At 41.5% G+C, this 24,898-nt stretch overlaps 1 protein-coding gene across 3 annotated transcripts in view; it reads left to right on the top strand.

Moving 5' to 3' along the window:
* The window catches only part of AMMECR1 (AMMECR nuclear protein 1), a 268,091-nt gene extending 262,737 nt beyond the window's left edge, over positions 1 to 5,354 (top strand). The window contains exon 7 of one of the 3 annotated variants that reach the window (XR_004539635.1): positions 78 to 106. Coding sequence is in view for 2 of the 3 variants with exons in the window: in XM_033946567.1 (XP_033802458.1) it covers positions 78 to 192 (115 nt within the window). In the remaining variant the exon portion in view is untranslated. Of the gene's footprint in view, positions 1 to 77 lie in introns of all 3 variants that reach the window. The other 2 variants (XM_033946567.1, XM_033946568.1) reach the window with 2 other exon arrangements.
* Positions 5,355 to 24,898: the final 19,544 nt, after the last annotated feature.

A 24,898-nucleotide genomic window follows, 5' to 3' on the forward strand; every position in this document is an offset into this window, starting at 1 on the left:
TAAAGATAAAGATCATTAACAGTTTTTAAAAGGTGAATCATATTTCTCCCTCTCTCTCTCTCTCTCTCTCTCTCCAGGTACCGTAGTGAGAAAATGACTATGAGCTACGCTGAATACCTTGTCCATCGTCAGCATCATCACTTCCAGAATGGCATCGGGCACCCCCTTCCACCATACAACCATTATTCCTGACACTGAGCTGCGTGACCAGTCACTAGACCTCTCTGCAGACCTCTTTCCAGGAGAGCCGGCCCCCTCCTGGTCTAGTTATCTCTATTACTGTACCATTTTATGATGATAGTTTCCGTTGCTTTGGCGATGCTCCTTGCTTGAGTGAGCTCATCAGGGCAACGGGTGGAAAAGCTGCATCATTATGGAAACCGCCATAGTTTTTAGTAGGTTGAGTTACAGAAATTTTTTTATTTTGCAGCTCATGTAATTTTTTTTTTTTTAATTTCATTTTTCTTCAATTTCTATTTTTTTTAACATTGAAAATTATCAATCAGGGTTTTCTACGACTGTGGATGGAAGGAAATGTTTAGGAAATATTTAAGGGTTAGAATTACGGATTTATTTTTTTTCCCAAGGCAAAATATTTGTGGTTCTTGAATTGCTTTATCAGTTGCAATAGTCTTAAAACATATCAAATACGGTATCAAATGTCACTGAACCATATCCTCAAAATGAATGTTTCCTTATACTTGTACTGTAATAGGCCCCACAGTATTCAAGAGTGGACCTTACCACATTAACCCCAAGCAACCAAAGGAGTTGGCTCCATAAGGCAAAGATACAGTCCAAACGGGTTCTTCAAAATGTCTACCCATGCCTTACAGCCTGGGAGCCATTCCCCCTATAGATATTTCTCATTTCCCTTCTCCTTTACAGCCAGTAGGTGTTTGTTATTGCTGTTTCTCTGGAGACCGACAGGTTCACTGGGCACGAGAGTTTGATATAAGACTAAGCCTTTATAGCTCTTGTGCAGGGCTGGGGAAGGCCCCAGCCTCCAAACAAAGCCTAATAATCTCAGGGCAGCTGCTAGGTAGTGTGCTGATATGGTAGGCTGCTGTCTCTGCCCCAAGTATGCAAAAGCAGCATCCTCTCGAAGATGCTCATGTCCTTAAACCACTGCAGAGAAGCAACAGGCCTCAGCTCATTCCTCTCTCCTGTGTGAAAGCCCAGAGTGCTATCCACAGGGCCTTTGGGCAAAAAGAATTTTAATTGTGTGAAGCATCCAGTCATGCCCCTCAGAAGGTGGCAGTGTTTTATTTTGCAAGCATTACTTCTAGATGGCTCTGATGTTACCCTCCCGCGAAGGGCAGTACAAGGCTTTGCAAAACAGGAGAAGTCTGTCCTTTTTATTTCATTTTACAAATTAGCTTTGTAATTCATAAAGGAACTGCCCTTCAACTTGGCACTTCATCAGAAATCTGTGTGGACATGTTTGCTAGTGAATATTGTAGTCAAAGGGAAACCAAGTCAGCATACTGCCCTAAGTTCGTAGACCTAGTGAATGCAGTTGTTTTAACAGAAGTAAGGTTACAGCAGCTGACGTTTTGTCTGCTAGGAGCAGTGGAAAATTTTAGAAGAATCTCTGACAAGTGTTTCTCCCAACTGTACTTTGAGCCACTCTTATCCTTACCAGGATAATCTGGGAAACTTGCAGGGGTCAGAGTACTCGTAGCGGAGTAGTAAAGTACTTGCAAGTTTGGTGCTTGCAAGGTACGTATAAAACCTTTGCCTAGGATTTGAAATCCACTTTTATCCTTGTTCTTGTTACAAAGATACAGAGCCATATATTTGCAACCCCCCCCCAGCAGAACCAAAACAAAGGCTGTTGAACTAGTCTTTGAAGTTAGACCTCGCGAGAAGTAATGAAAAGCAGTTTGAAGACATTGTTCCCATGAATAATTGGAAAAAAAAAAATTTGAATTAGGTTTTAAAACTCAAGATTTATTGACATACAGCCAGTTTGGCTTTCCCGTGTTCATTTTGAGTTCTTGTTGCGTGAAAGGCAATATCTTTCCATTGCAAGGCTGGTGAAGGAGAGGCAACAGCCCAGGTGGTCAGTTGTCCATTCTGCCACTCCTCTGAACTCATACCAAGCTGCCAGTTTGCAGCTGCATCAGTGGAGGGAGGTTCATAGCATGGCTGACAGCAACTCAAAAGAGCGACGGAATAAGGCACCTGGTTTTAGTAGAGGGTAGTAGTTGCAGCTACTCTTTTCTGTACAGCTTCCCCTTTAGAAGCAGTTACTTATGAATTCCGAAGATACTTTATTCACAAAGGGATTCTTTTCATTTTTATTTCTTTAGGAACAGCCCAGAACTCTTTAGTGAGGCTGGCAAGAGAGATCGCTAACTGCTGTTATAGGAACACTACAGAGTGAACAGGAACATTGTGCGCTTAGCTGAGATCTGTTTGGACTGGAGAGTCTTGACGTTTTTTTTTGGTCTAGAAAGACTGCCATGTTCACATATACTTGCCTCACACAATGCACAAAACTGAGTCGCCTGTTCTAAGACTGGTTACGACATTACAGGCTACTAAGTGAGACTGACACATTCGGAATATTCTCCATTTGAGAATAATGATATAATTTATTCACCACTCATCCCTGAGGAAAAGTCATTTTTGGGTTTTTTTTGTTTTTTTTGCTGCATTACATTGTGGTTTTTAGAAATTCTTAGGATTCCTTCATCCACAGCATTTACATCCAAATATTTTTTTTTTGTTGCGATGCCTTAATTTAAAGCAAATTAAGGGCCTGAAAATTTAGCAGCTAAGCAGATGCTGAGGTGATCATGGGAAAATGCAAATCTACATCCAAAGAATTGTGAATTTTGTTGGTGTGGAAGACATCCGGGGAGACCATGTTCTCCCTGTGTCTTGCCACAGTTCCAGAGGGCAACGGTCGGGTTGTGAATGTTGCAAAAGAGCAAGTATCTGCGCTGGGATATTTTCTTGCCCTCACAGGGAAACTGAGCACAAGCTGAATATTGTCTGCTGCAAAAAAATTCCTGTTTTTTACAGAAATGTCTCACAAAACACCATCATATCTATCATCTCGTTAACAAGCTCGTTCTATAAATTTTTTTTAAAGAAGAAAAAAATATATTAAAAGGTGCTAATCATCCTTGCAGGTCACGTGACTGGTCATGCGGACTCTAAAATCATATCATATTTTATTAAAAAAAAAAAAAATCCTTGATATATGCAGATGTTATACAGATGTTTCTTACCAGTGTAATAATGATATGCTGATGAAATAATCCTGCAGGTTTGAAAGGACAAGGTTTGCAATACTTCCCACCATGGCTAGGGAGTAAAAAAGGATAAATCTTGTTCCTTTTGTATACAGCATAATGCACAGTGCATTTGTCTCAACCTTTCCATAGGGCATTATACAAATCTGAGGGTGTGCTTAAAATGAACTTAACGCCAGAGCCTGCAGGACCCAAATATCAGAATATATTCTCCTTTAAAACTTTGTATTTAATCAATTTTTCTTCTAGCACATTCAAAAGAGTGCATTCAAGCAAATAACAGTTTTTTGTTATGTAAATATAATTTTTTTAAATTATGGAATAAATTATGGGTTTATTTGTGCAGACAACTAAAGTTGCACAAGTATTGTATGTGTGCGAGGTATGGTTTAATCTACCTACAATGTCAGATCAGGAACACTGCTCTTAGCGGTAGCACCGATTTCAGTGTTAAGATCCAGCTTGTACTGGTTTTATTTTATTTTATTTTTTTTTAATAAGGCATAGACTAGTTGCACTTTTTATATCGCATAGTGTTCAAAATGGATTTCTCTTCTCATTTTAACTTTTTTAAGTGGCAATCTGCTTCACTTTCGTGTTTTTCAACTTTTATTTTGGCGTGTTTAAATGTTATTCCTAATTTGATAAATTGTACCATAGGCTTAATTATTTCATCAAGTATTGCTGTTACATTTCAACAGACCTCTTAAGTGCACTAGATTATGTGATGTTAATAGCTTTTACAAATGAAAACTGATCATTTTGGTCCTCTGGCCAAAAGGCACAAGGAAGTGTTTTTTTCTTCCTTAATTCAGGAATATTGCACACTTTGGCACACCTGAGGGTTACGTATGATCCCCTTTACTTGTCCTAGTATGTGCAGGTTTCTAAAACAGTTGTGTGGAGTAAGTTGCATCTCTTGTGTGTGTTTGATTCTACCAAAGAAGCCTCTAGCCATGCACAAATGCTGCTCCGAAAAGCCTGCCTTCCAGTCCTTACAAAAGTCCTGCAGGAATAAATGTGTTAACTTTTTTTTATTATTATTTTTGTACAGTTTCTAACTGATTTTTTTTTTTTTGCTAGTGATGTTAATTAAGTTTGAGGAGTCTGAATGAGTACATCCTCCATTTAAATAAACTGGTAATCTTTCTTTTTTTTTTTTTTTTTAACCGAAACCCTAATGTGTGCCTCTCAGATTTAGGGGTTTCTTGTTACATTCATTCTTAAGACCAGCAATGACTCTTTTATATACAAAGATGTGTGTTTCTTGATTTATTTTTTTTTTTATTACAGTTTTCAGAAAAGAAGAAAAAAAAAAAACCCTCTTCCTTTGCGCTGGGCCCAGTAGTTGAGCTGGGACGTAGACGCACTGAGAAAACAAACTTTTGTAACAACCTATAAGACTGTTTTTGTATATCAAAGTTGATTCTTTTCAAAATATGTGGATCTAGTTTCTAAGTTATTTTAGTGTTTTATATGTTACAGACAAAGAATTACTTTGAATTTGTCACCAGCATAATGAGATGTGCAATGCAATGGTGATTAATTTTATAGGCATGCAGCTGCCTGGAGTAGTGTGCACTGCCCCTGTTTTTTTTCTCCTTTCTTACAAACTTGATTGAATACAATAATGGCTTCACAAAATACCTGATTCCCCCACCACCTGCCTTCCCTCCCTGTTCTATCTAGATCAGGGGTGGGCAACTCTGGTCCTCGAGGGCCGGAATCCAGTTGGGTTTTCAGGATTTCCCCAATGAATATGCATTGAAAGCAGCGTAAGCAAATAGATCTCATGCATATTCATTGGGGAAATCCTGAAAATCCAACTGGATTCCGGCCCTTGAGAACCGGAGTTGCCCACCCGTGATCTAGATCCTCTTTCCTTCTACATTTAATTGCTATTAGTGTGAAGAAACTGTTCAAATGGGCATTTTATTATGATAAGACTAACGAGGAAAAAGAAAAAAAAATGCATAGAAGGTAATCTGTGAGTTTGTGAGATATGGCCGTGGAAAGATATTGTAGTAGTTTTAACACTATTGTTATTACCTTTTAAATCATTTACCCAATAAAATATAGAAAGACTTATTATTGGTTGTCAAAACATGACGCTGCAGCATACAGACCCTGGTAGGATGACGTCAGCTATGTGCACATGAAATGACAGAATAAAGCAAAGATGTTTATTGTTTGCATTATACACCTACAAAAACCACGTGTATGCAAATTTGAACTTATCACAGTTTCAGGGTTGGTGCTATTTCTTCCTTTTCAGATTGATGCATATTTTCTGGCTTTATCTTGTGGTGTGACAAAGACTACACAGAGATCACACCAGAGTTGCAGGTTAAGCACACTTTGGCATTACACTCTTATTTTGTTGGTTCCTGCATAAGAATAATAGAGTTGAGAATTTCGGACTGCAGTAGACTCTCTGTTAACCGGAACTCAAGCAACCAGCAAAAATAAAATCAATTTCTGGCGGAACTGTAAGTGTAAACTTGGCACGCCACACCTGAGTATGCCCATGCTTTGACTACCACATGCCCGCTAGTTTGTCTATAAGTTTATGGTATGGGGTATAGTATTAGTTAGTGACACTCAAGCAGCCAGAAACTACATTTATCTGTCATCTATCAATCCCCATTGGTGCCAGTTAACTGAGAGTCTAGTGTATTTTGGCAAAAATGAACACTTTGAGATCATTCACTAACATCCCCTGCTAATGCCATTAAAGCATATCTATCAGAGTGGGCCGCCTGTAAATAATGCATATTAACAGCATAAGGCAATAACTTATTAGCTGCTATTCTGTACTTGTCACAACAGTGAATTTAGGAGGAGTCCAGTTATTTTTCTCTGGTAAAAGACCTTGATGAATTGGGCACTAAAATGATAGAAAGAAATAGACTACCAATCATCCAAAGTTTCAAGTCAGCCTGCTGTGTAACGGGTCAAGGCACCATCTGCCCTCTGTTGGAAGAACAAAAAACAACTCATACTTAAAGTTGCTCCTATAGACAACTTCAGCGATAATCCCACAAGGAGAGCACAATGATAAGGTAGTGGAAACTGCTAAATGAAAAATTAACAATTGTCACTATTAAATAATAAATTTTTCATTTTGAAATGTATCCTCAGTGTGTAGTTACAAGCTATAAGAGCAAATTAACCCTAGGGTAAGACATGGGAGGGAAAAGCCACTACTTGCCCTGGATCGTTAGCATGGAATGGTCCTACTCTTTGGAATTCCAGAATCTTACTATTCTTTGAGATTCTATATGGAATGTTGCTACTCCTTGGATATTGGCCACTGTGAGAACGGGCTACTGGTCTCTATGGACTATTGCTCTGACCCAGTAAGGCAGTTCTTATGTTCTCTTGTGCTTTCCAATAGCTCAGATTTCCAATAGGCTTATTTTAGCCCTAAACTGCACACCACTACTTTATTGTATGCTCCTTGTGGGATTAGCAGTAAAGTTGTTTATACGAGGAATTTTAAGTACTAGTTGTAAAACTTCAGTAGGCAGAAGTTGCAAAGCTGTTGAATGATCCAAGACAGGGCTACAACCCAGTCTTTTGTCACAGTGAATATGCATGTAACCTATTAGATTTACATGTGCTATTTCTTTTCTTTTTTTTTTTTTTTTTTTTAATCTTTATTCATTTTCAATTCACTCAACAAGTATATAATGTTATAAAGTATAATATACAAAATTCACTTGTTCATTCTTAACCATAACTCTAAAATATTGCAAAAATTCCCTTCCCCCAACCCAAACCTCCCTCCTTCAACAAAAATTCTCTCACGTTACATATTATACCCCTTTATATTATAAATTTCAAGCACATAAAGGTGTCTAATCATTTGAATATATAATCAATGGCCCCAATATCTTTTTAAAATTAACATAATTCCCCTTCTGTAAAGCAAGAACTCTTTCCATCTTGTATATATAACATACTGAATTCCACCAAAAGGTATAATTAAGTCTTGTATAATCTTTCCAATTCCTAGTGATGTGCTGAATGGCAATTCCTGTCAATATTAATAATAATTTATTATTAGACATTGAAATTTGACTTTTAAACCTCCTTGAAGTACCAAATAAAATTGTATCGTATGACAAAGCCACAAAGTTTTCTAATAACAAATTAATTTGGGGCCAAATTGATTTCCAAAAGGCATTAATACAAGGACAGAAAAAAATTAAATGATCTAAAGTCCCTGCATCCTTTTTACAATGCCAACATCTATTAGACTTGGAACTATCTAATTTTTGTAAACAAACTGGGGTACAAAAAGCTCTATGTAACAAAAAAAAACATGTTTGTCTCATAGATGCCGACATTGTAGATTTTATTCTCCAAGACCAAATTTGGGTCCACTGAGATGTTGAAATTTGATGCTTGATCTCAATGCTCCAAATATCCCTCAAACCAGTTTTCTGTTTTTTATTCAAATATTCATATAGTAATTTATACCACTGTGCGGCTTGGTGACCCAAGAAATCCGCCTGAAAGCATAGGAATTCTAAACTATACTGATTATTAAGATTCTTCCATTCAGGGAACTACATGTGCTATTTCTATTGTCTGCAATTCATTGTGGACATCTTGAAAACCTGTGGCCCTGAAGGATTATGGTTGCCTACCCTTGATAGATGACCCTTCCCGAATTCCCAACATCAGAAACTAGAACTAATGGCTAGAGCTGAAGTGTTTATAATAATACATAGCTCAGTTTTATCAAATATCATGGTCTATGAGGAGGAATCCATCTTGTGACTTAGTGTAACTAATCTTGGAGCAGAGCTCCTAAAATACAATCTGAGTAGATTCAGTGTTGAAGTGAATGGCCAATTTAAGTGGTAAAAAATTGATGGTTCTTAGTTTCTATAAATGGCACCTATTGGCGTGCTTATCAATCAGTGGCAAGGTGCTATTTATAGAATCCCACCTAGGCACACTTAGGCATCCTGGAGTTAGGCACTTGTATATTAGGCCAGGTTTTACCAAAGCCTGAATCAACCACGCATATTCTCCACCCTTAACCATGCCTACTTCTCAGGTTGGCATCAGAAGGTGCCTCAATTTAGGCATTGCTAGGCATCACATGGGAATTCCATGCTTGGCTTTTAAATTTGATTTTTAAAATCATTGCATTAACTTTAATGGTGCAGTTAATTACCACACCACCTGTGCTAATTGATTTAATTTAGGTTAGGCGCAGATTTTAGTTTGGCGTTGACGGCCTCAACTATGGTGCCTAGCAGAGTCTAACTAGTCTCTCGTTTATAGAATCAGGCCCTTAGTTGCTTAGCATCAAATGGATTGATGAAACAGAAGCCTGATAAATCAAGATAAAGGTGTAGCCAAAAATATATCTGCTTACTATGTGCCATTAACAAATTACTAGAACACCACCTTATGTTTTCATGAAAATCCTTTTATGACTTTTCATCATTAATCTTCTCTATATGTGAATGTAGTTTTCTTGAAAAGCTATTGAGAAGGCTGCAAAATTGCAGGTAAAGACTGCGGATGGGACAAAAAGTGGTGTTTGCAGGTGAAAAGGCCATCATAGAAAGCTAAACTATTTGCTTCATTTTCACGGATGAGGTTAAAGAGAAACTAATGGCAAAATTAGTGGAGCATCTGTAGCGAGAGCTTTGGCTTGGCTGTGAGCAATGCTTCCTCTAAGAATTGGCCTGGTGTATGCAATTATTTTCTCACATGAGCAACAAGTTCTAAACCCCAATTTTCCAGATTTGTAAACCACTGCTTGCCCTGGATCGGCATGGAATGCTGCTACTATTTGGGTTTTTGCCAGGTACTTGTAACTTGGATTGGCTTGAGGGACCATTGGTCTGACCCAGTAAGGCTATTCTTATGTCATTTTTGTGAGCAACCATGCAAAACCTGTGAGCAACACTCCTAGAATGTATGAGCAGGGAGCATAATCCATGACTAGTTTCAAGGAAGAAGATCTAGAACCCCTACTGGAGACCAAAGTGACTTTGTTTGGAGAATCATACCAACCTAGGTCTTAGATAATATTTTAAATAAAATATACACTTCTCCCTCCAAATTTGCGAGGGTTAGGGGCAGAGCCGGCCTGCGAATAACTTTTAGGGCCAACTCTGACCCACCACCGCCTCCCTCCTGTGTCCCGGACCGCCCCATACCTTACTTGGTGGTTTAGCAATGGCGCGGGGCAGGAGCGATCTTCCTACGCTCTTGCCCCTTGCAGAGCCATCAACTAAAATGGCTGCTGAGTCCCGTTGTAGTGGGAACTCACAGGAGCCATTTTTGTTGACGGCTCTGCATGGGGCAGTTGAGTAGGAAGATCGCTCCTGGGGAGGTCTGGGAGGCAGGGATGAATCAGAGGCAGCCTTTAAAAATTAGAAGGCAAAAAATCACGAATAACCGAATTTGCAAGTTCTAAACCCACGAATTCGGAGGAAGAAGTGTATCGCCAGCAGATCCCACAAAGCAGTCTGATACATGCTTGCGCTTCATGCTGTTGAAGATGCCAGTGTCGCTACTGAAGCTGGATCTGTGATCTTGAGAGTCCCAGATAAAGCAACTGATTTAACAGAACTGTATGTCAAGGAGCACTGTTGGCATTTGGAAGCAGCAGATCCAGAAGGAGTTAAGTAAGTTGGTTTTTGGCTGCTTTTTTCTTTCCTTAAACCTCCACTAATAACATTGGACATACTATGAAAAGATAAGCTGTTGGATAATTCAATTTTTCAAGACTGCACTATATTGTCTGCTCAAATTCAGATATCAATGGAGAACATTAAGGCATTAGAGCAATTAGCTTCAGAGCACAAGTGAAGTCAACTGTTATACAGCTTTCAAAGGGTTGAGCAGCCATAATAAACAGCAATGTTCTAGTTCCCTGTAGAATTGAAATCTGTGTAAATTATTGTGCAGGAGAGGAAAAGGATGGGGGACGGCCTTGTGAGGTACAAAATCAGAAACAGCAAAGCAAGGTAGTGACTTCATCAAATCCAGCAATATGAGGCACAAATGGCTTGACTCAACACAGTTGTGTTTTGGCAAAAGTTTACCTGTGTCAGGGGTCTTAGCAAGTTGAAATAAAATGGTGATGCACACAGCCACAGATGTAATGTGCCAAACTTCTAATGGCGAAAATTAGCCAACTTAAGAATGAAAATATACATCACAGTTCATACTCTGATTACTGTGAATCTGCACAATGTAGAGCTGCTAGATTTAACAAAGTCATGTTGGATATATGAATTTGAAGTCACCACCTTGCTGCTTTGTTCCTAAAATATAGTGCAGGCCAGGACTTTGTGTTAATTTTCTTGAAATTCTGACTGCTTCTCATCTAATCGTCAAGCTTAAGCTTTTGAAAATTCCTGGACCATAATGTCCACCTATATCTGGAGCTAGATGGATTCAGGCTAGCCATTGGTGATTTTGAGATATCCATTTGCATTTTCCAGGAACTTAAAAATATAAAAGTTGTGAGATATATATTAAACATTATCCTACTATGAACTGGTAACTGGCTAAAGAATAGGATGGACTGGTCAATTTTCCCAAGGTACAGGGATGAAAAGTGACACATACCAGATGCCTGATGATCAACATATCAGTGGTCTAGAAACAGCAGTCTGAGGAAGTGGAAGACCTTTTGAAAACGGACATATCAAATGCAGATGAAACTTATTGTGGACAAATGCAAGTGATCATGGAGCAGGAGCAGATTATTATGAGGATAAATCAAAAAGTAAAGGCAAAATACATTTAACGGCTTTAATAGAAGTAACTGTGAGCAATTGCACATACCGCTTTTCCACATCGTCCTCATGCAAGACGATGCATTTGTATCATTCAACAAGCTTCTGTATTCCTGCATAGAAGTTTTTTGACTGCCCTCGAAGCCAGGTAAGCACAGCTTTCTTTGCTTCATCATCAGAGGTGAATCTACAATCTTGCAGCGTCTTCAGTGGACCAAACGTGATAATTACTAGGCACCAGATCTGGGCTGTAAGGAGCATATGGAAGACATTCAAACCCAAGCTGTTGCACTGTTTCTTCTGTCACTGATTCTGTATGAGGATGTGCGTTGTAATGTTGCAGCAAGACAGTTTTAGACAACATTCCTCTTCGTTGTTGCAAATTGCAAGTTTAAGTTCATTTCACAGCAATGTACAGTAATTTTCAATTTGCCTGTGCACTTGAAAATATGCCCAAATAGGCCCTTTCATGTCCCAAAAGAAGGCTAACATGACTTTCTTGTTGATATTTGAATTTCTTTGCTGGAGAAGACTGATGTCTCCACTCCATGCTTTGCCTTTTGCTTTCCAGATCGAAGTGATGCACCCATGTCTTATCGCCAGTAACAATTGTCTCCAGAATACTTGAATCATCTTCATATTGTCTCAGGAACTGGGTTGCAATGGCCACACGCTGTTCTTGTGCAGATCAGTAAGCTGTTTGGGAACCCATCATATGCAGTCTTTCCTGTATCTCAAGTCTCATCATGTGTTATGGCATATGCAGATCCATGGCTGATAACCAAATTTGCAGTCAATTGAGACAGCGTTATCCATTGGTCTTCAATTAAGGCATAAGCCTTGCCAATGTGCTCTTGTGTGCGATGTTGATGAGCTACCAGGATGACCTTTGTCAGTTACACGTGTTTTTCCCACTCATAAACCTTTTGTTGATTAATGGTGCTCTGTCCATATTGAGTCAATATCTGATGGTGAATTTTCACAGGTATCACTCCATCCTGCCCAAAGAAACCACACTACTGCAAGTTCATCTTGCAATGGAGCATCCATATTTCTGACCTGGCTGCCGCACAACTTAAGCCCGAGCGCTGCACTGCGTGAACGAACTATCCAACAGGCATTGTATGAGTACATATGTTGCATTTTGCTAGCTCTGTTCCAGTTATCATGTAATTTAACAATTGCCTTTAATTTTTGATTCACTCTCGTAAGTCTATGTATGAAATACTGGGTTCCAAGGAAGACCAACTTGGAGTCATTGCAGACCATATATTGATCTATGAATGGTATGATTATAGAAGAAAGGTATCTATGAAAAACAAAGTGAAAAAGCCATGGGACTAGTTACTATTAATGAGATTGCAAGCATTTAGGATGTCTGGACAAGTGTTGAAATGGTTTACATCATTTTTACAAGATTAGCATTTTCAAGTGAAACTAGGGACTAGGTGTTCATCCTGGCAGAAATCCAGTTCAGGAATTCTGCAAGGGTCTTTGCATTGCTGTTCAATATATATATTGCACCACTTTGTAAAATCTTGAGTTATTTGGGCGTATATTACTGGCTATATGCTGAATGATCAGTTTTATTTTCAAGTTCATGAGTCGATTGCTTATACATTCTCATTTTTGAAATTAGGTATGAATACAATTAAATCTTGGTCATTGGCTAATAAAGTAAGGTTAAATCCATCAAAAACACAGGTTCTATTGCTTTCAGGTAGAGTGAATTTTCCATTCCTGGATTCTCTTTCGTTTGGAGACACTGATTAGAGAATGACACGGGGAGCGATCCCCGCAGGGAGCTGCGGTTTGGCTGCGGGTTATGGAGACTCCAAAGCCAAATCGCCGCAGACACGGGGACAAAAGTTTTCACCGCCCGCAAAAACGGTGAAAAGATTTGTCCCCGCAGGCCAATGTACCCCCTTCTAGGAACCGCTATTTACCTGTGTTTCACCGTGCTCCTCATTTGTCAGATCAACCCTTCCTGCCAATAGAACCCGCCCCCCTCGACGATCGCCGGCAGGAAGGTGCTCAGCCCTTCATGCCGACAGAACCAGCCCTCCCCAACGATCGCGGCAGGAGGGTACCCATCCCCTCCTGCCTACCCCAACAGCCCCCCCGACGATCGCAGCAGGAGGATATCCAACCCCTCCTGCCAGCTCCCCAACAGCCCCCCTATGATCACTGGTAGGAGGGTGCCCAACCCCTCCTGCCGGCCCCCCCAATGGCCCCCTATATCGCCAATAGGAGGGTGCCCAACCCCTCCTGCCGGACCCTCCCCCAACAAACCCCGCCATCCCGAAACACCACCCTTAGTCTTACTTTCCAAGTTGGACCGGACAGCTCCTCGCTTGTCTGGCCAGCAGGCCTGCCTCCGTCCAAATGAGGCGGGCCCGCCCCTCCCCTGCCTAACCCACAGGATCCTAGGGCCTGATTGGCCCAAGCACCTAAGGCCCCTCCTATAGCGGGAGTGGCTTTAGGTGCCTAGACCAATCAGGCCCTAGGATCCTGTGGGTTGGGCAGGGTAGGGGCGGGCCCGCCTCATTTGGACGGAGGCAAGCCTGCTGGCCATACGTGTGAGGAGCCGTCCGGTCCAACTTGGAAAGTAAAACTAAGGGGGTTCCGGGGTGGGAGGGTTCGTTGGGGGGGGGGGGTCCAGCAGGAGGGGTTGGGTACCCTCCTGCCGGCGATCTTAAGGGAGGCCATTGGGAGGACCGGCAGGAGGGGTTGGGTACCCTTCTGCTGCGATTGTCGGGAGGGCCGTTGGGGGGGGTCTACAGGAGGGGTTGGGTGCCCTCCTGCCGTGATCGCTGGGGGGAGGGGAGACTTGCAGCCGTAGCCGCGGTCACTATGCTAATCACGGCAGGGAGATCTTTGCCGCGATTAGGTACAGCGGCCGCGTCTACTTACCATGTAGGCTAACATTGTAAGCATTAAAAGTACATGTCGTGTTTGTTTTTGTATAGTTATTAACTAATATTTAACTAAGTTTTAAAGAATGTTTCCTTTATACGTAAATAAAGAAAAGTATATAAAATCGTACCCGTTTGAGGCTTTTATGTATGCAACGGTGACGGGGTGGTGAATGGGGTTGCAGTGGCGGTGACGGGGCGGTGCAGAGGATGGTGGGACGGGGCGGTGACGGGGACCAATTTTTTCACCGTGTCATTCTCTAACACTGATCCCTATTTTAGGGGAAATGAAGTATCTTGGAATACTTCTTGATTCTTCATCATCAATGAAGCCATATATAAAAGTAGTGAGTCAAAATATTCTTTAACTTGAAGCTGATATGTCTTTTAAAGGAATTGACTAATTAATTTTTGAACAGTGCAGGCCTATGTTTTCCATTATTTGATTACTGCAATTCACTGTTTGTTGGCCTACCAAAGAAAGATCTAAGAGCTGCACGGATTGTGCAAAATGTGGCTGCTAGGCTTATCTCAGGATGCCCTTATTACACCAATTCTTAAGCAACTACACTGGTTACCTATTCATTGGCGTATTGAATTTAAGATTTTGACATTAATTTTCAAATTTCTTCATGACCAACATCCTCTGTGTCTTGTTGCTACTCTGAAAATTCATGTTCCAGGCCAACCTTTGCATTCAGGTTATCAGGCCTTACTCATGTCCCCAATTTCAAACAAATAAGACAGAGAGTCAATTTTTATGATGGTGGGACCTCTGTTATGAAATTTCTGAATGAATTTAGAAAATCTGTAAAACATGTTTTTCAGACATTCCAATGATAACTGTTTTTGATTTGACTAATGTGTATTATTGATGTTGTATTAGTATGTTTTAAGAAATGTATGTATGAGATTATATATTTTATGTGTGTATCTTGTAAACCACTAAGCATTATAGATTGGCGCTATATAATTTTTAAAAATTTAAATGAGATTGCTATTGGCCAGTAGCCCCACATTGGTACTTGGCAAAGTAATAGAAGCGCTACTGAAGGAAAGGATAATGAGTGGGGTAGTGGAGCACAGCTGGTGGTCGAATGAGATTAAGGCAAGCAACAGAGGCACAAGTGTCAGGGAGATCGTCAATGTGAATGTTAAAATTACTAAGGAGAAGATTTCAGTGAAGTAAGCTGTTTCTGATGAATCTACACTCTTATTTGGCTTTGCCTTGATCTACAACTTTGTATTGAAAATGTTTTATGAAATACTAACAGGAATGGTTTTTGCAATCTACTGTATTACTCCCAATAGACTTGTTTCAGGTAGGGGAGGACATTGCCTAGCTCTTGCGACTTGGGAAAAGATGTTTCAGCATGGCTTTGATTAGCTAGTTAGTAGCGTACATACAATCTCTTTGGAACCTAGGTTGACTGGACTGCCAACTGCAATCCATCAGTGAAGAACAGCTGGGGACAAGCAATATGCCCTCCTGTCCCATATTACATCGCCAGCATTGGTGGTTGCTAGGAAGCTAGCCTAACATTTTAAGAATAAACCTATGATTGCATTTTAAAATGTCTTTTTAATTAAAATGTTCCACAAAGATAAAGATCACGTTTACAGAGGGAAACGTGACAACATCCCATGTCTAAATCAAAAATAAACTTTACAAATGATTTCTTATATGTAAAGATTGCCTAGAGACATAGCTTTAAAACACTTAAAATTCAGGGGTAAATATGAAGGCTTACCACAACAAGGCACAGAAAGTATACCTAAAATCCCTTACCATGTCCCATATAGGTGAGGTCTCCATTATGGGCTGAAGTTGATAGAGGAAGAGTGTAGGGGGCTAGAACATAAGAATTGCCATCTCCAGATCAGACCCTGGGTCCATCAAGTCCGGTGATCTGCACACGCGGTGTACCCTGGCCTAGTTTTAGTCCCCATATCACCGTATGCTTCTCAAGGGAGATGTGCATCTAATTTACCCTTTCCCGTATCACACTCTGCCACTCTTAAGGAGATGTGCATCTAGTTTGCCCTTAAGTCCTAGAATGGTGGATTCTGCAATTACTTCCTCTGGAAGAGCATTCCAGGTGTCCACCACTTGCTGCGTGAAACAGAACTTCCTGATATTCGTCCTGGACCTGTCCCCCATCAGCTTCAATCTATGTCCTTTTGTCCGTGTCATACTGGACATTGTAAATAACTGCTTTCCCTGCTCTATTTTGTCTTGGGTATTGTAATTACCCCTAAAACTCAAGAGAGTGAACTATGTCAGTATAAAAAAGCACTCCAAATCTGCAAGGAAGATCACTTTAAAAATATATATATACAGTAAAACCTTGGATTGCAAGTGTTTTGCAAGACAAGCAAAACATTCTCGCAAATCTTGTCTCGCAAACCAAGCATTGACTCGATTTGCGAGCACCCCCCCCCCCTGAGAACCTGCATCGCTACCCCACCCCACCCCACCCCGAATAGCATTCAGCCTTACCCCATCTGGTACCATTACACAGCCCACAGGATGTGCCAGTGAAAGAAGTTCCTGCCTCTTGCCTGGGCCTTCTGGTTCCCACTCTCTCTGAGATTCTCCGAGATGCTCAAGGCCCAGGCAAGAGGCAGGAACTTCTTTCACCAGTGCCAGATGGGGTAAGGCTGATTGCTATTTGGGGGGGGAGAGTAGCGATGCTGGTTCTTGGGGGGGGGGGTGGAAACATATCAAGCGAGTTTCCCTTACTTCCTATGAGGAAACTCGCTTGATATACCAGTAATTTGGTTTACGAGCATGCTTCTGGAATGAATTATGCTCGTAAACCAAGGTTTCACTGAGTAAAACCTTGGTTTGGAGCATAATTCATTCCGAAACCATGCTTGTAATCCAAAACACTCGTATATCAAAGCGAATGTCCCCATCAGAAATAATGGAAACTTAAAACGATTTGTTCCACAACCCAAAAACTTTAATACAAAATACTGTATGCACTTTTATTGCAAGACCTCACTCGTTTAGAACAGTCACTAAACTCTTTCAGTGTCGGAGAGAGAAGAACCATCAGCTCAGTTGTGATGTGTGTATATTGTATGTACTTGTATTGCAAGACATTGCTTGTTTATCATGTTAACATTTAATAAAATGTTTTGCTTGTCTTGTAAAACAGATGCATACCAAGTTACAGTATATATATATTAAGACCTGAGTGCCATTAGCCTGTAAATTACAGCTGCTTAGCTAGCTTCTCACCCAGTAACCATTATTTTATTTACCACTTATCAGTGAACATTGTGCATTTATAATAAATGACTATACAATACCTTTTTAAAAAAAGGCAGCTATTGAGACATTTTGCTAAAATTATAGCGATGTTGGAATCTGCTGTATTCCAGGTGGCAATAAGTTCCACAATCAAAGTCCTGCAATGGTGACGTCTAACAAACCATGATTGGAAGACCTTAATAAATTGGCTTATAAATTTTCAAGAGCTATGCAATAACCAGTGGGGCTTCATTACTTAATGCTTTGGAGACCGGTGTCCTAATTTTGATTTTCAATGGTGCAGTGCGAGTTGTCATTCAAACTAAGGCATGCTAGGCAATTTGCAACAGCACATAGGGAAATATAAATACAAGGCACCACCAAAGCATGACCTACAGTCCAAATGACGAGTTTAACACATCCTTGAAAGGATAGAATAGCCACAGTTTTGAAGGTTATTGGCAAGGAGACGACTCCAGTGGTTCTCAGGTCTATATATTCACATTTATATGTATTACTTTTGATACAAAAGAAAGAAAAAAAAAAACACACTCCAAAATCTGCAAGGACTATCATTACATTACATTAGTGATTTCTATTCCGCTTGTGCCTTGCGGTTCTATCACTGTTTTGTAATTATCCTTGGGCATAATCAGTGGAAACATATTTTAGGCCACCGCCTTTAGAAGCTAAGCATTGCTCTGCTGTGTCAGGTCAAATGACCATGCACATAAGAACAGCCTTACTGTGTCAGACCAAACGGTCCATCAAGCCCAGTAGCCTGTTCTCACGGTGGCCAATCCAGGTCACTAGGACCTGGCCAAAACCCAAAGCTCACTATCCTGTTTCCAACAGTGGCCAGTCAAGGTCAGAAGAATTTAAAAGGATCCCCCAAACCATAAAGTTTGCTTACAGGCCCCCCTTGAACTAAGGCAATTAGCACTATAACTACACCAAAGCCTTTAAATCCCTGGGGGCATTGGTACTTGCTTAAAAGGGGACCTTTTTACCCCCAGGGATAAGTAGTGGCTTTCCCCAGGCCTCTCTTTATAATGGTTTACTGATCCTTCCAGGAATTTGAATTAAACCTTTTTTTTTTAACCCAGCTATGCTCCTTTTACCACTTCCTCAGGCAACAAATGCCAGAGGTTAATTGTGTGTTGAGTGGAAAATAAAAGAGGCAAACCACTTGTTGTTTTTTTTTAATGTGCCACTGCGTGTACTTTTTGACGAAGTAAACAGTCGCTTGTTCCACGCCACTCAGGATTTTTATAGGCTTCTCTTCTGTCTCCTGTCAGCTGTCACTTCTTCAAGATGAACAGTCCCCCACAGCAGAAGAAAAGTGTGTGCTAGTGCTTGATGAGAGCAAAGATAAAGAGTTTTCTTCTTAACTGTAATCCACACGGGTTTTAAATGAATTCTTGGCCCACTGAACGCCCTCAAAATCAGGGCTGCATGTTTGATCACAATTTTAATTTGCGATTAATGCAGTGAGAACAAAAATAACTAGCATATCTTTAATCAATTAAAATTGTAATTAAATCTGTTTAGGGTTGTGTTTTAAAGAATAAAAATATAAGGAATACAAATAAAAAATTAATCCAAAAGAGCCTAATAGTTTCCAGAGCTTACTTCAGAAAAGTTAAGTCCACTCCTACATAATGTATATTTTAGACTGTGACCTAGGTACCTATTGGCGCTTTTAAATTCCTGGAATCATCTATATTACCATAGGCCCAATTCTGGCCCCCTTACATTCAGGGGAAAGCCCTGACTTTCAGGTTGGGCCCTTTGCTTTTTGATGTTCAGTGATCTCTGCTTTGTAGCTATAGTGCTATATAGCTGCCCTAAAAAGAGACAGCTGGGCCATAGCCAGAAGCAAATCAGGGCATTAAAACTGGAATGGATATATGCTCGCTAACATGATTGGAAGATACTACGAGTGCACACCTTTGAAAAGTCTGATGGGACCTCGCCTATGAAGTAGATGTATATATTACTGGAAATTTAAGGGGTCCATTTATTAAGGTGCGGTAGTGCATCTTAGCATGTGCTAAATCAGGGGTCCCCCAAAGTCCCTCCTTGAGGACCGAATCCAGTCGGGTTTTCAGGATTTCCCCAATGAATATGCATTGAAAGCAGTGCATGCACGCAGATCTCATGCATATTCATTGGGGAAATCCTGAAAACTCGACTGGATTCGGCCCTCAAGGAGGGACTTTGGGGACCCCTGTGCTAAATGTTAACACATGCTAACGCATCCATTATATCCTATGGATGCGTTAGCATTTAGTGCATGCTAAGATGCACTAACACGCCTTAGTAAAAGGACCCCTTAACCAATAGAGAATGACACGGTGACAAAATTCATCACCGTTCCCGTCCCCGTGGATAACTGCGGGAAACCATCTCAATGTCATTATTCAAGGAGAGAGGGAAGAATCAAGAGTATGAAAGGGCTCAACCACAGACCCTTAAGCCTTGCATTGAAGAATGTTGGTGCAGAAGGACTGAGGTTGAGATAGATACGTAAGAATGACACAGGATTGTTTCCCACGGTTATCCACGGGGACGGGAACGGTGATTAATTATGTCACCGTGTCAAGAGAACACCAAGGCTAGAAGGAAACTCCAGTGGTTTAGAAGGATCTCTCCCCCACACCTTCTCCAGACCATTGCGTATACATAAAATACTGATGCTATGACAACGTGCTGATTTCAAACATAAAACCATTGCAAAACTTTTATTATCAAAACATAGATCACACAAATATCAAAATCCTGAATTCAACCGCAGCACCACATCTAAATAGAGGTACAGTACTATGAAACTGGTCAAATACCACAAGCTTTCTCCAAAAATGCTTCCCTAAATCTAGCAAAATAGGTAATGTTATGAAGTTTTCAGTTAGAAAGTGAGGGCTAAGTAAGCAAGCTTCGATGTCTATGAGATATTTATTTACAAAGTCTAAGGTTAATTTTGGGACAGAGTATTGTCTTACTCTTCCTGCCTGGCACATTTTTCCTACCTCTCCCCTAATAGGACAGGTTTTATCTTTAAAAAAAAAAAAAATTGGAAGAGAATCAGAGCCAGTGTTTTTCTCGATTTTGTAGAAAAAAAAACAAAAAACAGTAACCTGAAATCCGAGATCTTTTGCAGTACAAAATCAGGTTTCTAGCTGATCACTGGGGCCACAGTATATCCAGCACTGACCAAAAATAAAAAAGAGGTTTGGAATCAGCTTCCATATAAATATCATTAAATAACAAACAGCAGCAATATTTCTTGTTTCATTGCAAAAGTAGAATTAAATTGAGTTGGTTTCACATCCTGCTCCCTTTAGCTAAGCCAATCTTTTGCTACTACACTCTATATTATGAGTTTAGCACCCAGGAAAGGCCCATGTTAAAATGTGCTACACCCATATTCAAGATGCTAGTATTTTAATAACAACTTTATTCTTTTATACCGCCATAACCAAAAGTTCTAGGTGGTTTACACTAAAAAGAGCTGGAGAATCAGCGAAATACAATAATACAGTAAAAAAAAACAACAACAAATATTTATCAAATAGAATTTCAATAATAAAACTCATTAAGTAATAAACTTATCGAACAAAGTGGTCTTAATTCGTTTCCAAAAACTGCAATAGGATACCATAGCTTGCTGAATACATTTACCTAACCAAGATTGTTGCCCAGCTCCTGTGCTAATTTTCCCATTAGTAAGGGAGAACTATTTAGGAAGTGCTCAGTACTCTTGTGTTAAATCTGGGTTGTCCAGTTAATCAGAATGTATTAACTGATTAACACTTGCACAGTCATATAGGGTTACCAGACATCCGGATTTCCTCAGACGGCTTTTCAAAACCCAGCACTTTGTCCGGGTTTTTTAAAGCTTTCCTTCATATCACGTCAGGCAGGATGGCATCCGCACAAGCGTACATGTCCTACCCAATCAGAGCAGGCCGGGGGGGGGGAGGGGGGGCTAGGTGGAACTGGGTGGGCTTGGGGGCAGGTCTAGGGGTCCGGATTTTCCAAACGGAAAATCTGGTAACTATACAGTCAAACCTCGGTTTGCGAGTAACCCGGTTTGCGAGTGTTTTGCAAGCCGAGCAAAACATTCTCGCAAAACGTGTCTCACAAACCAAGTGTTGACTCGATTTACGAGCACCCCCCGATAACCGGCATCGCTCCCCCCCCCCCCGCTCGCAAAGGGCCCCCTCCCGCTCGAATCGGCACCCCCCTCCCCCCGTGAGAACAGGCATGCTCAAAGTCGGCAGAGACAAGGAAGATCTTCAAGCGGCACCGGCACTTGTGGGCTGCGTGCCGGTGCCAAAGAAGGGGTGAGATAAAGTTGGTCGGGCAGGGGGTTCCTGTTCTCGCGGGGGGGGGGGCCTTTGCGAGCGGGAGGGAGTGGTTCTCGTGCCGGTGCCAGACGGGGGGGGTGAATTAAAGTTGGTCGGGCGGGGGGTGCCTGTTCTCACGGGGGGTGGCGGATCACGCGGGGGGGAAGGACTTTGTGAGCGGGGGGGGGGGGGGAGAGCAGCGCCCTGGCCTCGGGGGGGGGGGGGGGGGAACGTATCAAAGCGAGTTTCCATTATTTCCTATGGGGAAACTCCCTTTGATAAACGAGCATTTTGGATTACGAGCATGCTCCTGGAACGGATTATGCTCGTAATCCAAGGTACCACTGTACATATATATTTTAAAAAACATGATTTGCACACAAACACTGCAAAACACAAACCTTTTTTTGATGCAGATCTGTGTCTTAGGGCTGAACACCGTTTAGGAAAAGTGCCCCCTAAATGTGCTGTCACAGATTTTTATTTTTTTTTTTAAATAAAAAGAAAGAAAAGGTCCTTTCTTCCTCCTACAAATTATCCCCTCTATGCCATCACATTGTAGATTGTTCCTGCCTACATTTTACTCCCCAAAATGGGGTACAAGACAATCATTTAGAATAGAAGGCAACTGAATTTCAAATTTAGCACCAAAATCTGGGGTCACATTTTGGCTGAAAATACAGCGTATTTTTAGAGGAAACTGGTACTCTTTTCCCTCCAACCTCAGGCTGCTCAACCACCTGAAGGTCCTACCCTGGGCCTACCTCTAAATGCCCTGGCAGTCTCTAGCGGTCTCTTCTGGGCAAGTAACCCCCAGGCACTCTTTCCCCTGCTGATTCTTCAGACAAAATGGCTGCTGAGCGTTCCCATGGTAACTTCTGAAGAATGCTGGGCGTTGCTCCAGGAGAGAGTCTGGTCTACCCTAGTCTGAAAGAGCAACAGGGTAAGGTTTCAAAAACTGGTACATTTTGTAATGCTGTGGCTGCTACTGCTGGTCTTACCAGTAAGTTGCCGTGCCAGTGGAGGGCGGGTACTTTTGTAAAGTGTTTTGTTAACTAACTGTTGCTAATTTGTTCGTGACCACTAATATAGTGGTTCTCAACCCACTTGGTGGAACATAGCCAGCCAACCAGATTCCACAACACAAGCAGTGAAATTGCATGTCTTATTCAGAATGGGTAATCTGAAAACCAGTCTAGCTCAAGAACCCAGAACCAACAGGATATGAAAGATAAGGTGACGCTTCCACTGGTACCCGAGGCTATTATAAAGCACACAGTTCTTCTCTTTAGTAATGTGTCTTGTAGACCGTGTAAATCAGATCCTCTCCCAGCCTTTCAGGACAGTTGAAGCATGTATGCCTAAGATCACAAATATAAAAATCAAGCAAGATGCTTGCCCATCACCATTCTATAAGCCACGAGACCCGGCAAGAACAAGGGACCGAGGGGAAGATTCTCCAATATTCTTGGTAAAATCCAATGGGCTACTGTCACAGCTGTTATTGCAATGACAAGTCATTCTCAAAAAACCGTGCATGCAAACGAGGTTCATGGAGGTTTGTGAAGGCTCGCTAAATTTACATGCGACGAGTCGCTGGTGACAGTGATCGGCACATACGCGGAATACACGAAGAAAGGCTTAACTGTGCAACGCATACCTTGCGGCAGGGGTGTCCAACCTGCGGCCCAATGAAGTATTTTGTGCGGCCCCGGTCGAGGGCGATGCAGTGTTTTCCTCTGCTGCCCCCGGGTGTTTACCGTCTTGCCGGCTCCCTCCTGTGTCTTGCTGCGTTTGCACATTTGTGCGGCCCCCAGAAACATTTTTTTTGGGCCAATGTGGCCTAGTGAAGCCAAAAGGTGGGACACCCCTGCCTTTCGGCATTTCCCTGCCATAAAGCAACACGGGAAGGGAGCAGTGGCATAGTAAGAGGGTGTGTGTGGGGGTGGGGAGCGGTCCACTCTGGGCATGGTCTTCCTAAGGGTGTGGTACCTCTCTGCCTCTCCGCCCCCTCACGTGCCTGCCCCTTGCCTTCCACCGTACCTTTTTATTTCCCCAGCACGAGGTTGCTGCCTGTGTCGGCATCGGCGCTTTCTCCGAGTTCACTTCCGGGACCCACACCTAGGAAGTGATATCAAAGGGTGAGCAGACACTGGTGTGGGCAAGCATGTTGCTCATGCCGGAGAAATTAAAAATATGGGGCACACACATGGTGGTGGGGGGTGCCACTCACCCTTACTATGCCACTGGGAGATGCGTCGGCTTTCAACAAGCATGCAAATGACATACCATCAATACACGCATTCAAGAAGCATGTGAATCTTGTAATTTTTTTATGTCAAATTTTATCATGAATTGAAATGAAAAGCACCCCACTTATTAGAGAAAAAGGCGATAAATTATCATAAACTCCAATATATAAGGGATTATAAACCTTATATATATAAGCCTAATTCATTCAAAAGTTTCTAAGGTCATACGATCCTCAGCGAGGCCACCTCCCCACTCAATATATGTTCACAGTAGGCGGCTTTACACCTACACTCGTCATTGGATCCTTATATTTTAATTTCTTTTATGCTTTTTATATAAGCTTTTGTTCTTTTTTACTTGAATACTTTATAAATATCAGCTAAAATAAGTTTACTTAGCTTTAATCAGCTCAATTTCTGGTCTCAGTTCACAGAACGGGGGATAACCGACATGTTTCACCCATATGTTCTACAACGGTTTTTTCAAGGCTATCACTCCCCATAACTTTCAGTCCATTCCGAACAGACCAATTTCCTCCCCAGAAATCTGGAAAGAAATTAAAATATAAGGATCCAATGACGAGTGGAGGTGTAAAGCCGCCTACTGTAAACATATATTGAGTGGGGAGGTGGCTTCGCTGAGGATCGTATGACCTTAGAAACTTTTGAATGAATTAGGCTTATATATATAAGGTTTATAATCCCTTATATATTGAAATTTTATCATGAGCCACAGCCAGAAATGTGCTCAGGAAGCGTGCTTTTGTTCACTCCTCCCCCAAACCCCCCCCCACCCCCATCCTACTGCAATTCATGTGAATATTGTTATACAGTGGTGCCTCGCATAACGGACGCCTCGCACAGCGAACGCTGCGCATAACGAACTTTTTGTCTTGCTCCCTATAACGAACTTCGTTTCACACAACGAAGTCGCCCGAGGGGCCCGGGGGGGGGGGGCGGAACTACTCTCGCCGAAGCCGGGAACAGCAGCACCCTCCTGTCTGAATGCAGTGTTCCATCATCTCCCTCCACCTTACCTTAGATGCCGAGTTTTCCGGCTTTCTTTTTCGGCCAGCCAC

The sequence above is a fragment of the Geotrypetes seraphini genome, chromosome 5 (genome assembly GCF_902459505.1).
Source record: "Geotrypetes seraphini chromosome 5, aGeoSer1.1, whole genome shotgun sequence".
NCBI classification, from domain to species: domain Eukaryota; kingdom Metazoa; phylum Chordata; class Amphibia; order Gymnophiona; family Dermophiidae; genus Geotrypetes; species Geotrypetes seraphini.